At 31.5% G+C, this 13,984-nt stretch overlaps 1 protein-coding gene across 4 annotated transcripts in view; it reads right to left on the reverse strand.

The window, feature by feature from the left end:
• Window positions 1-13,984, reverse strand: part of LOC106056278 (cadherin-related tumor suppressor-like) — a 58,129-nt gene that overhangs the window by 11,977 nt on the left and 32,168 nt on the right. For 3 of the 4 annotated variants that reach the window (XM_056012748.1, XM_056012749.1, XM_056012746.1), the window contains 14 exons: window positions 13,004-13,066; window positions 11,795-12,000; window positions 11,101-11,190; window positions 8,168-8,275; window positions 7,665-7,766; window positions 7,011-7,142; window positions 6,432-6,516; window positions 5,766-5,837; window positions 4,074-4,168; window positions 2,989-3,162; window positions 2,395-2,456; window positions 2,208-2,292; window positions 1,000-1,122; window positions 278-333 (listed from right to left, as the gene is read on the reverse strand). In XM_056012748.1, coding sequence (XP_055868723.1) covers window positions 278-333; window positions 1,000-1,122; window positions 2,208-2,292; window positions 2,395-2,456; window positions 2,989-3,162; window positions 4,074-4,168; window positions 5,766-5,837; window positions 6,432-6,516; window positions 7,011-7,142; window positions 7,665-7,766; window positions 8,168-8,275; window positions 11,101-11,190; window positions 11,795-12,000; window positions 13,004-13,066 — 1,453 coding nt within the window. The remainder of the gene's footprint in view (window positions 1-277; window positions 334-999; window positions 1,123-2,207; window positions 2,293-2,394; window positions 2,457-2,988; window positions 3,163-4,073; window positions 4,169-5,765; window positions 5,838-6,431; window positions 6,517-7,010; window positions 7,143-7,664; window positions 7,767-8,167; window positions 8,276-11,100; window positions 11,191-11,794; window positions 12,001-13,003; window positions 13,067-13,984) is intronic. The other variant, XM_056012750.1, reaches the window with a different exon arrangement.

Genomic DNA, 13,984 nt, shown 5'->3' on the forward strand with positions numbered 1-13,984 from the left:
TGGAATTAAAATATCAATATAAATAATGGTCATCAAATAAACAGATTACAGAAGAAAAAAAAATCATAGATTAACTAATCACATCTCAGTCATAGTATAAACACATAATACAGAAATCAGTCAAATGGAATAATTCACTATTTAGGTAGACCTAAATCACCCCTATTTAAAAATGAATAGCATAATAAGTAATATTCTCTAAATATACACATATTTCAAAAAACCTAACCCTAACAAAGGAATAGAATTAAACACAAAAAATGAAGAAAAAACTTACTCTGCATAAGTCATTAGTGTGTATGATAACCTTGTCCCAATATCACTGTCATTAGCCTAGAAATAACAAAATTGAACAATTATGTATTGATCTAAGACACGTTATTTGTATCAGACTGATTTTATTAATGGAATAAGAGTATATGTTTGTAGTTTATTGATCTGAGGCATTGAAATACATTTGATGGTTAGCTTTTTAGTTTTTTTTACATCATATGTCAGCAAGCAAGATTTCTTCATGCCAAATGTAAATCTAAGAGACAGTGAGAAAATAAAAAGAACAAAAATGCTGATACTTTATAAACTATGTATCAAGTGTGATATAGGATGACAAAGATACAGCCAGGCCTCTCTACCATAAAGGAAGCCATTCAAGTTGTCAAGTACCCAAGCCATGCAGTTCTCCAAAAGATGAATTAAGAAAAGTAATAATGCTTTTGAAAGTACAACCAAAGTCTCAATGGATGACATGATAGTTAAGATAATGCTTTTAACCTGGCTCAAATTTAATTGACAGTAATTGAAATCAAATGAATAAGAAGCATATTAAAACAGCATGTGGTACTTCTAGCAAACCTTGCCAACTATCCCATATCATCCATTAAGAGGTTTGGGCTAGCACTTAATCATTTTCATGATGAAACATCTAAAATAACAACAGCAGACATTTGTTTCTACTAGATACAATACATTTATCTCAGCCATCTGTATAAAGTAAATTACTTGGACTTTGATAACAAAAAATCCTTTAACTCTCTGCCCCTGTACATGTTGTGATGTTGTCAATATTTGTGGAGGATATCTATTGCCAGGCCAAATACTGACTGTCAAGCTGGCATTTGTTTGCTAAAAAAAAAAATTAAAAATATTTTATTATCATTCTAAAACATTTATTCTTGAGTTATTTTATACATTTTTTTTCTTATAAGTAGGCCTATAAATGGTTGGTGATATAAAAGTATAAAAAAAATGTATGGCATATTTTTGTGTTAATGTTTTATTGAGATTAACTTTTATGTTCGAGGTGCAGAGGCTTGGTTTCTGAACCAGAGGGTCTCGGGTTTGAATCCTGGTGAAGATTGGAATTTTTTATTTTGGGATCTTTAGAGTGCCTCTGAGTCCACCCATCTCTAATGGGTACCTGACAATAATTGGGGAAAAGTAAAGGCAGTTGGTCATTGTGCTGGCCACATGACACCCTTATTATCAGTGGACACAGAAACATCTCCCCTATAGATTGCAAGGTCTTTACTTTTTCATTTTTTAACTTTTAATTTCAAATTTATACCAAGTGTAAATAGAAATAGACAACTTGACATTCGAACATTTGTCAAACTCAACTTCCTATTTAATCATTAAAAAATTTTGATGAGACAAACTTTCAGCCAATTCTACTTCGTTTCTCTCTTTCTTTCTAAACACGACTATAAGGTGGACTAGTGGCCAAAGAAGTAAATGAACAAAAGAACAACTATCTTACCCTTTTTTCCAAAATAAATAACAGAGAAAGAGTCTAAAAATCCCAAAGGTTTGAAAATGAAGAATTGAACAATGAATTATTAAAACTCTGTATTGTATCTCTCTGGTGCAATGTATGTAATGTAACAGTGTTTACAAAGCATATATCTTGAAAAATTAAAGGTAACAAAAACTTTAAGAAAGTCAAAGGTTCTCAATTTCTTGCAGCTTATCACAGGTGTTTAAAAAAAGACAACAAAACATGAGATACACAGAGCAAGAAAACACATGACCAAGTAGTTTATTTAGAAGTAGAACTGAAAACAAATTATTATATTGCTCTTTTAATGAAGTGATTATTCCCCCTACCATTAGCAATCAGTGTATAAATACTTCTATTTTGGGCCATTGTTAGATAGTGGGAAATACACATGTGTTGTTGTTTTTTTAACAGGAAAACAAAAATGTCTAACCAGGGTTCCATCACTTGCTGAGACACGCATGATGTACTGAGATTTATTGAGATAGTTCAGTTCTTTCATTAGTAGAACATCTCCACTGAAACAAAATTTTAAATGATAGAGTATTTCAATAACAGCATTTTTACAAGAATAGGACACATCTTCTTCATAATAAAATGATATTATAAGATCTACTCACGTAAGATTATTTATAGAAAAATGCAATGTAGCATCATCGAGGCTGTACAGTATTTTAGAACCCTTATAAAAAATAAATAAATAAATATTACAAATGTAATATAAAAACAGTTCAATTTGTATAGAAAAGAGAATTAACATTCTTAAATTGACAAAAAATGACTGCGCATCTTGTTGTTTGTTCAATACACTCTTTTATCTTTTCTTTAGAGCTCTAAAAAGATAATTTATACATTTCTACGTTATTTTCAATAAACCAAAAGAAATTCTGTTATAACAAATAGAGTGAAACTTTAGAAGTGAGTTCATCGCTAAACAAGTTTCCTTGCCATTACATTTCTTTATTACATTGCATAACATAAAACATCATTTTACACTCAGTCCAAGGATGTGGATCATTGATGATTTACTATAATATAAGATGCTGTTTTATGTCTAAGATGTCTTAAATAATATACATAGTAATGCATATTCCCTTAGCTAATTCAGGGTCTTATATTTAACAAATAAAAAAATATTAGTGCTACAAATATCTAATGTTGAAAATAATTGCTTGAATTATAAGCACACAAAGGTCAGAGAGACTATTACTTACACTGTCAGCATCACTGGCCACAACAGTAGTCACCACTTCACCTTTGGGGAAAAACTCTGTAATGACCACATTGTATGCTGTCCTGGTAAACACTGGGGCATTGACATTGGATCCTTGTACCTGTATGGCCAGTAAAGCTACACCATACCTGGAAGGATTATCTACTTGTGTTGCCTATTAACAAGATATTAATTAAATGACTCATTAATATTTAAATGAAAATCACCATGCGTTCATCAAGGTAATTTAAAAAAAAAAGGATTATTATACTGATGTCGTAAAAGAATGTTTATGTCTATTATATTTGGTTCTCTATACAATGAATTCTAATTATACACTGAAATTCAACAGATTGCTTGAATCAATCAGATTTGTATAATTGCATCAGCTTTAGTATGAGAACTAAAATATACATTGTAATTTAAAAAAAAAAACTCCATTAATAAATAAGAGCATTAAAAAGATTTGACTGTATAGATTGCAATGATGATAATGTGAATTAAATTACATACTGTTGATTCTACCAACAAAAGAAGGTCACTTGCTTAAGCATTATTTTCTAATTTCAATCTTTTTAAAAACATTTAGATGGGGACTATCATCTCTAGCAATAAGAACTAGCATGCTAACGATATTTGAATTTATTTTCTGAATTTCAAGTTTTTAAAAAGGCATAAATACAATAAATGTATTGAAACCCTTGAACTTCAGTCAAATATCGTAACATCTTAAAATAAGATAGCTTTTAAGTTACAAATGCTACTGCAAATGAGAAGATAGGTATATCCTATGCATTTCATATATATTTTTTTTTTTAATTTATTTATTAATAAAATATGTTCCAAGTTTCAAACTTCTCATCAATCAACCTGACATTCCTTCACATAGATATAGGTATAAATTTGTTAACTTATAAAATACAGACATAATATCAAGGAACCATTTTGAATACTTATCATAACCCTTTAAGTAGAATTAATGTACTGGTAGTAGTAGCTACTCATTTAAGACGAAAGATATATTTCAAGAGATTTAGTGTTTTGATAGCAATTGTAAATATTAGTTTTGATTTCCCTCAGCCATACCTGTATCAACAAGTAAACATCTGATGCTTCTGGCTTAGACTTGAGGGTAACCATGGCATTGACAGGATTGATATCCAGTATTGAGTTGCTCTGACCTGTTTGTGCAGACATAATTTTTATAAAACATCCCACATAAAATAACCAGAATAGCAATAATGTTTTTATATAAATATAACTGAGAACAATCTAAAAGTGCTTTTTAAAACAAAAATGGGTAGAGTTGTTTTTTTTAAGCTGAATATTTTAAAAATTAAAATAGCGTATTAAAAAGAAATATTCAAACAAATATCAATTTTACAAAATTTGTAGATAATTTGTTTTACCAAAAAGTATGTATGCAAAATATAGGCTATTATAAACAAAGAAAATAAAGCTTAAAGGTACCGGTAGTAAGACTAAATCATGCTACATAACAAAGTTATTATCAATGGTTTTAAATATATTAGGCATAAAAAAAATTATAAAGATATTATTATTTTTATTATTATTATTATTACTCCTATAAAGAGAGAGAGAGAGAAGAAGAAGAAAAGATGTGGTTTCATTGTATCTGTCATATGTAGTATAATTGCCCTTATAATATAAAAATTATATTGGTGATAGTATAAGTAGCCAGTATTATAAATATATATCTTAAGATTTAGAGAAGCAAACCAAAAGATTGCTAAATAATGATAATAATTGAAATATATAGAGTTAAGCTAAGTAGATTTGTTTTATCAACTATGTATAAATAAGACCATAAAAGCATCAATTGTTTCATAGTGTGAAATAATTAAAAGACATAAATATACACTGATTATAATGAGATATACAGGAACAAAAAGTTAATTTTAAAATAGATTCATTCTGACATCTGTAACTGAAATGATGACTGCGCTTAAACAATAATGTTTATAGAGAATGTGTTTTTAATTTAGTAGTATAGAAAATGATATTTTGCCATGATTACATTCTAATGGCATGTAGGAACCCATCAACCTTTGGGCACATTTAGTGATGATTGTGCCACAATGTTCCTAAACTTCAACTAATGATTAGTAATGACTATTTAACATTTGAGGTATCATCAAGTGCAAGTGGGAAGTGTGGTAGAAAGGCTAAGTCCTCTTGGACTTGGCTTGGCTACCTATAAATGGGGCTTGAGGTTAGACACCTAACTCAAGCAGAGTTGTGTTTACTGAGTGCCTAAAGGCGGCACAGAAAACCTTCTCCCAGACACCCCCTCCCCAGATACCCCCTCGCCCACTGGTTCACAAATGAGATTGGACCATAGTGGTCTGAGCATGCTGTAAGCATGAAAGTAGTGCTATATAAAAGCTATAATTTAATTTAATTGATGTAGCCATTCAATAAACTCCTTTAAAAGTTGCCATCTGATAGCAATAGTCATACAAAATTAATAATGTATATCATAAATAATATAGGTATTGTTTTCTTGTAATAATATTAATAGTGAACTTTCAGATCAGAGGTCCTCAAGATTTATTTATTAGATATTGAGTATTACATAATGAGTATCAACAAGCAGAAACTTCCAGTCAAATTAGTTCTAAGGATTGGAAAGAAATAATTGTACAGACACAAATATAAGTTGTTGTATGCAGGTTTTTTGAAGCATGCAGCAGAACAGAGGAGACATGCAAACAGAAAATATTTGCTCATTGGAATATTTTATTCATTTTAATATACCAGAACTATTCTGAGAGAACAAATCTAGTCCAGAAAGGAATGGATTCCACTGTGCATAAAAGAATTCATCACCTGAAAATGTTTTGTTTTGTATTTCAAGAAAAATTTAATGACAGATATCTTTTACCAGTTATTTTAAGGATTAATGCATGATTATTATAAAATGTGTTTTTGTTTTTGAGTATATAGCATAATTAAATATATCTTTTACTCAATGAGATCCAACTGTTCAGATGTACACTAATATACATAGAAAACTACTAAATTAAAGTATACAACTTTTTTTGTCTTTCAAACCACAATAAAAAATAGTTGAAAACCCCCACTTTTTGGAAGTAATTATATAAATATTATAAGAAGTCCCTTAAATAAAAAGACTTGTGCAATAGGGTAAAATTAAAATAGCACTTTTTCTTCAAGACTTAAAGATGGTGGTGTTTGGAACCAACACAATAGTTGTTGAAACTATTCATGACTGATTTAATTTTAAATTGACTATATAAATGTATAAAACTTCAACAATGCTATGATTGTAACTTGATACATATATTTCATTTAGGCAAGAACTACAAAAGAAAAAAGATATATTTTAAATGTTTTCAAAATACAAGAACATTCAACCTTAAAAGTGTTTTTTTTAAATTTGCTGTTTCTCCTTGAACTCACCATGAAATGAATATGTCACATTTGTATGGAAAGTGACATCTGGATCATAAGCAAAAATGTTAGGTTCAATAGGAACCACAGAGCCCTGCATAGAGAACAAAGATACTTTGAACATAGTGTTAAGTAGACATTAGTGTCACAGTGATTAATTATTGCTTTTGTAAATAATCATGCATATAATGGATACAACTTACATTTACATTTTAGTCATTGTATATATCCAGTGTTTTTTTTCTATTATCTTTTTAAAATAAATTTAATTTTTTAACATTTCATTCATATTTTATATTGTCAATACTTATATTTATTCAACTTCATTGAAATTATTTATTTATTTTTTAATTGCACTGCTTGACATTAGAAATTTAAACATGCATCCTAGATTTGTGACAACAGGATTAGTAAAACATAGTTAGGCACATATGTGAGATAAAAGACTTATTGATCCAAATAAATGGAAATTTCCTTTCATGTTGTTGTTTTTAGCATTATATTTACAAAAATTAGATTCAAATATAATTGTCATGCAGACAATATAATATAATAAAACGTGAAAATTTTTTTTAGTATAATACTCACCAAACTAGCATTGTGAATCACTGTTCCTCTATACATGGAGGCATTGAATACTGGGTTTTGGTCATCTTCATCTTTGATGTTAATGATAAGCAGACAGGTAGTGTTAAATGATATTCCTTCTTTAGGACTATCCTGTGAATTAAGATAAGCCTTTAAACTTTAACCAGTGGAAGTTTAAACCAAGTCAGATGTACATTTGGTCAAGCACTTCCTTAAAAACACATTTAGTAATTCTTAACCAGTGAAATCAAGCCAGATAAAAAATTTCAATGAATATAAAATAATCAAAAAGGCTTGTCCTCAAGTTCAAAAATTAATGAGGAGTGCAGTTTTTCAAGTGGCTATGCTATTCCAGCTGTGACCTACATATTTTGTCACATCCAGCACAGACATAACTGTTGTCTAGCAGTGGTTGATTTATGTCTTTTCAATGTATTTTCTAGTAAATCCCAAAGCAGTTATTGTGTCATGAGTATAAAACAATATTCTCTACTTTGCATCCCTTCAAATAAAGTTTTTAAACTCAACTTTATCAATCTTTTTTTTGGTAAATATAAATATTAATGTAGTGAGAAGAGATGCATTGGATTATAATTTTCAGTTACTGATTTCAATGGCACAATGGGTTCATTATTATAGTAAAAAAATATTTACCTTAGCCATGATGGTAAGATTCATTTGTTGAATGGTTTCAAAATCTAGTTTCTTGGCCAATGTGAGATCAGTTGACAACATCTGTGCTAAGCTAAAATAATCCTAAAAAATAAATAGCTTTTAATTACTTTAATTACTTTTTGTTTTGCAAATGTATGTGTCAAGTGTATGATGGGAGAGTATTTGTAAATTATCTACCATATTGTGCAGGACATGGGTTATATGAAAATTACTGGAACACAAGAATAAATGGATCAGAAGCTGGCAAACTAATGTTGGAAATATGTTTCTATTTAAGCCTTCTAACTTTGTTATGAGAATATGTGATTCCCATAGTGGTCAATTTGTATGGTTAAGTCTATAATTCTATATTATTTCTACAGAAGTCAGCTTACAATTCTACAGATCTATGTGATGTCCACAGATTTCAAATTTTATTTACAGTGTGATGCATTAAAAATGTGAAAGATAATCTTCTTAAATCTAAAAAAAACATTTCTTACTGAATAAGGTCCATCTAATATGCTGTAGTAAACAATGTTAAATGCTGGAGTTAGATCAGCATCAACTGCCTTCACATCTGAAGTGATAACTGTTCCAACATCAGCAGTCTGAAGCACATTGTCTACTTATATTATAATACTTACAGTAGGCCATATAATGATACATAACAAATTAAAGAATTACCCTCATTCATCATCATTGCCATACATATTGTTTAATCATTCATTATCATCATAATTAATATATGTTGCTTTTTAATGTATCATCAACACATTATATATTGCTTAATCACTCATTATCATCAGCTAATGGAGACCTACTGATTAGTCATTCCCTATCATCAAAATATATAAAATAAAATATAAAATAATGTCTTTCTGTTTGAGTGAGTGTGACAAGTCAAAAACTCGCTGTCAGAGTCACTCTAAATTATCACAGCATTAATTATTATTTTTCCTTATTTATTTATTTTACTTTAATTATTTCCCCCTCCTACCCCTAAATTCTCCACCCGCGCCACCTTTTCCGCTCCAGGCTAGACTTAGTTGACCACATTGGAGATAGCTAAAGCGCGTCCTTTCATTTATCTGCCCTTGATCGGGGAAAGGTAAACACACAATCTCTTTTGTCTTGCCCGCCGGATGTCTGAAGGACGGTCGCGGTTGACACCACCTTGGTTTGAATGCAAGCTAATCCTTCTCCTCCCCCCCCCCTTTTCTCTCACGTCTCTCTTTGATCTAAGAGATTACCCTGGTCAACACACCGCGTGATATTCCAAAGGTGCGGCTCCCACCTCGAGTCAAATCCACCCACGTGTAAGATAAATCTTAGCCTAGGACATCCCAGTGTCCGCCCACACTTTTCAGGCATATATATATAGTAAACCAACTCAAATCACCCTCTCTTTCTCATTCGAGCTGAGCTATCGAGTCTGGACTATATCACTTATTCTTTCTCCTAGAGGAATACCTGGTGGTAAGCCGAACTTAATCACAAGTTCCATCTTAATTACTCTGTGTATATTTCTATTGGATATTATCATGTGTATTTTGCTTAGTTCATTTATATTTAATTAGTGCATTGTGTATTTCTCACTGGCGTAAGTAGAAAACATAAACATTGTCCTATATATTTAATTATGGACTGCATTAATCTATTAATGCTACGTTGCTCAATTGATCGTTGATGCAACCATGTATATACTTGTACATCTTATTCTATTTTCTTTATCTCGGCTGACAACCGTGATAATTTTACTAGCGCACTGATACTGCGTTTAGAGAAGATATATGAATTATCTCCGCTTTACTCATTTTACTCTTATGAGAGTTACCCCGCTTGAACGGACACACTGTACATTCAAGCACGCTCCATTGTTCTCGACCCACGGCCATATGTAAACAAACCATCTGGGTCACTGACCACCGCCCATTTCACTTCCCCCCCCTTCTTTCGCTATCCACCTGTGTTGTTTATTTGAGATTATTATTTCCCCTTCTATGTATGTTTTTATATTATTACGTTCCCTTTCATGTACATTTTTATATTGCTACTATCTGCCATCTATTTTCCAAATCCCATGTGTCATCATCTCCCCTTTATGCTCTAAAGCAATTTTACCAATCTGACGAATGCACCTCAGTCGAGGGCATCGATAAGATGTATGAGAGACATGTCCTAACTTGTCTTTATTTATCCGCAGCCTCCCTCAGGTGTCTGCCTATTTGTTGGATCAACTATTTGTTTGATATCAAGAATCACCTACTATCTATGTGCTTAGTGCTATTCAGCACTGCACTTGCCTACTGAGATCTACTCAACTCTACCACTTGGCGCTATCGGCATTGCCCGCCTATTCGACAGCCCACCTGTCAAGCTATTAGGTGCGACGTCCCTATAGACCAGATCTGTGTGAGACGTCATAGCTACGCCAACCCTCTGCAACTCACTGGACATATCCTGTCAACCACGCTGCCCACGGCAGATCAGCTCTGCCCGCAGTAACCTTGTGCCCACGGTATCCGGCCACCCGCCATACTGTGCCCACTACAGATACTAGAACTTGGGACTGAGACTCCACAAGAACTATATCGCCGGCGTCCCTCTATCCGCTAGAGCGCCACCTCCAGCTGCAGAACCTCAAGCCAGGACACAGCCAGCTGCGACATCAACAGGAATACCAGCTAAGTCAGAGGACAAAGTGACATACTCTCTTATTAGGTGCAAGAGTGATGATTAAACATAGAATATACTAGAGATAGATGCAAACCCTCCCCCTTTTTATTCTTATATGTATATTTATGTAAATAAATATTCTTCATTTTTAACTTTTGTATCTATCTTTCATTGCTTTGCCTCGTTGCGTGTCTGCTCCCGATTCATATGCTGATAAGTGGGGGTGTGATTGCTTTCAAAAATAATCATCCCCTAGACATAAAACGTGCCAAACACACGTCACATTTCCCCACCTGTCACAGTGAGTATTTTGTTTTTTTGCAAACATGAAGCTAGAGCTGTAAAAACTACATCAACATTTTTTTAAAGGAATGGGAGGTACAAAATATAGTGCTTTGCAGATGACCACATTTCACCATGATGCAATTTCTTAGCACTTTCCAAGTAATAGGGATATAGCTATATTAATTTAATCAGATCACAATTGTTTTAAGTCTTACTACAAAATAGCAACAAATTAAGTGAAAAACAGCAAAACCCTAAAGGACTTAATGGTGATCAACATTGTGATGAACTTGCTCTGTCTTATCTCATGAGCAGCTCTAATAAACAGTAAATAGTAATGCCTCACAATTACCTAAACCAGCAGTCAGATGTTACACTAAGATAGGTCTTGACAAACCCATGGCAAGATTTAAGTTATACTTTGATAAGAATATGTAATACATGAATAAAATATTTTTCTTTAAAAATTCACCTCAGACACTGTTATACTGTAGATAGATTTTAGAAATACAGGAGCATTGTCATTGACATCATCAATAGATATCATTACATATATACTTTTCTGAAGAAGAAAAAAACATACCATGTTTACCAACAGTCAAGTACAATTACATTAACTTATTAGCTCATATGAGCTGAATTTTCACTATCTAACACCAAATGTTGACTTTGCACATTTCAGATAGCTATATTTATATTGTTAAAGTAGTTACACTGAGGTGGTCTATTGTAGTCAAGCTGAATTTCCATTTGACTGGACCAATACAAATTCGTATCTATCTTAATCAAAATGATAACACAAATACTATTTTAAAAACATAGTAAATTTCCAGTCAAATTTGCATGTTAATTTTGTTGTCCATTTATATCTTAATGTTACCAAAAGTTTGAGTTTAGCCACACTTCTCATAATTTTATAGATTTATTTTTTTCTAGTTCTCTTTTATTTTTGAAGTTTGAATATCTTGATGCAAATCTTTTACAATATCAGCATCTTGGTCAATAAATGTGCCTTGTGACAATGACCAAAGGATTCCAACAATTATCTCATAAAGGATAAAAGTTAATTGTGTTATTATTGCTTACAGAATTAACTTAAGTTAATGTCTGCTAACATGTATTTCAAATTCTTTGACAACAATCATATTGATAATTCAGAAACTTACTGTTCGACTTGTGGCTCGCTCTGTACATTTTATTTCTATCCTAGGACTGGGTAATTTTTTCTCAGCATCAAGAGTATCATTAACATATAGAGTTCTGTTCTCTATGTTAAATGCAAACAGGCCAATTGATGATGGTGTTAAGATAATAGCATCGATTGAGATGATGGAATAGTTTTCTGTAAAAGGAGCTGTGTACACAACTTCATCTGAACAAAAAAATATAATTTGAATTTAATATCACACAGATTTAGATTATCTTATCTTATCTTATATAATACAGACGTTACTTCAAAAAAGAAGATGATTACGCCCTACGCGTCATGCATTTAGTCATGCATATTAACCAATGACTTAAATTCAGCCAAGTCACTGGTTTTCCTGGCTAGCTCAGGCAACCCATTCCATGCTCTAATAGCACTAGGGAAGAAGGAGTGTTTGTACAAATTTGTCCTAGCAATGGGATGAGGAATGTGCCTTTATCTTTGTGTCTTTCAGAGTATTTTATTAAATTTTGTTTTTGTATTTGAAGATTATGGTTCAGTGTTTTATGTATGATTGCTACTTTACTTTTGAGCCTTCTGTCCTGAAGGCTTTCTAAATTTAGTGATTTTACTAAAGGTGTTACTCTAGTCAAATGTGAATATTCGTTTGTTATGAATCTCACTGCTCTATTTTGTGTCTGTTCCAGTTTCTTAATGTTTTCTTGAGTTGAGGGGTCCCAAACTGAGGATGCATATTCTATTATTGGCCTAACCAAGGTTAAATAACATTTTAGTTTTATGTTCTTATTTGATTTATAGAATTAGAGAGTGTCAATAAATTAATTGAGTTGTAATAGTGATTTCTTTATTTGCAGTATTCAATAAAATTATAAAAAAAATAGAGATTTAAAATCTAATGTGCATTTATTTTTTAAAAATTACCTTTTAAGTAATATATTGGTTTGTACTAATATGTCTATATTACATCATTATTTGTTGAGGATGTTTTTGTGAAAAGTACTTGAAAGGATGTGGCGTAAAAAAAATTGATAGCTTTTAATCTGTACTCATATCAACATGAGTTCTTTATTAATTATTTTTTATGTTTATATTGTCTACAATAATTTATTTCTCTGTAGTAGCAGAACAATGTTATAGTTGTTTAACATTTTAAAAAATTTATATGAAAAGGTTTGCAAGAATTTTAGAAACAGAAAAAAAAACTTACTAAGTTGAATATTTTCAAGAACTTTTAAAAATAGTTCAGTCTTTCCAGTGTATTGACATGGATCTGGAACAAAACAAGGACTAGATCTAGATCTAGTATATCTATACATAAATGAATTAGCTATGATAAAAAAGCTTTTAAATCAAGCTAAGATGGAAATGTAATGTTCTTATCTTATAGTTGATATGTATGACTATTACCCCAAAACCCTCCTATAGAAGAAAAACTATAAGGAGAACTGCCTGATCTGGAAACCACAGCACAGTTCATCTCAGATATATGATTACATATCTGAAACCTCCAACATGTAAAATGGTAACGAAGAAGATGAAGGAGAAGGTGATAATAACATTATTATCTTTTACAATCTGCTGCTCTGCATATTGTGGTTCTATCACAATTTCTTCATCCTACACAACCAAAACCATCCGCCCACAGTCCACGATTTGCTCTAATTAACATTAGAAAACCCACACACAGTAACAATGAAACTCAATTCCTAAAAGAAAGTTGTAGGCCTAAAAGAGCTACAAATTCCCAGTAAACCAGTTCATCACTTTGGACGTCGCCAACATTGTAATTTTTCTAAGAAATATATAATAATAACTTAATTCAGTTCTATAAGAGGAGGAGTTTCAAAGATTCCCTGCAAAGTTTGGATGTTGCTTCGCTTAAACCCAGTGTTTTGGAAATAAAGAACTGTATTTACCACTCAACGCCAGCGCCGCAACTACTAATTATGTAATATGTAGATGCCATATTTTATGTTAACAACAAATGAGAATAAATTGTAAAGATCGTAGGGTAAAAATCTTTTAATTTACGCTATTACCACATATCATATTCGCCAAGAGACAAAATCAAATGTTTATCATTTCAAAACGAGCCTTCTAGGCAAGTGTAGACAATCTTTCACCCCTTCCTCTTGCTTACAAGTTGACATTTTCCAAGTCAAATAGTAACTTATTGTGGAAATTATAA

The sequence above is a fragment of the Biomphalaria glabrata genome, chromosome 15 (genome assembly GCF_947242115.1).
Source record: "Biomphalaria glabrata chromosome 15, xgBioGlab47.1, whole genome shotgun sequence".
In the NCBI taxonomy this organism is placed as follows: Eukaryota; Metazoa; Mollusca; class Gastropoda; family Planorbidae; genus Biomphalaria; species Biomphalaria glabrata.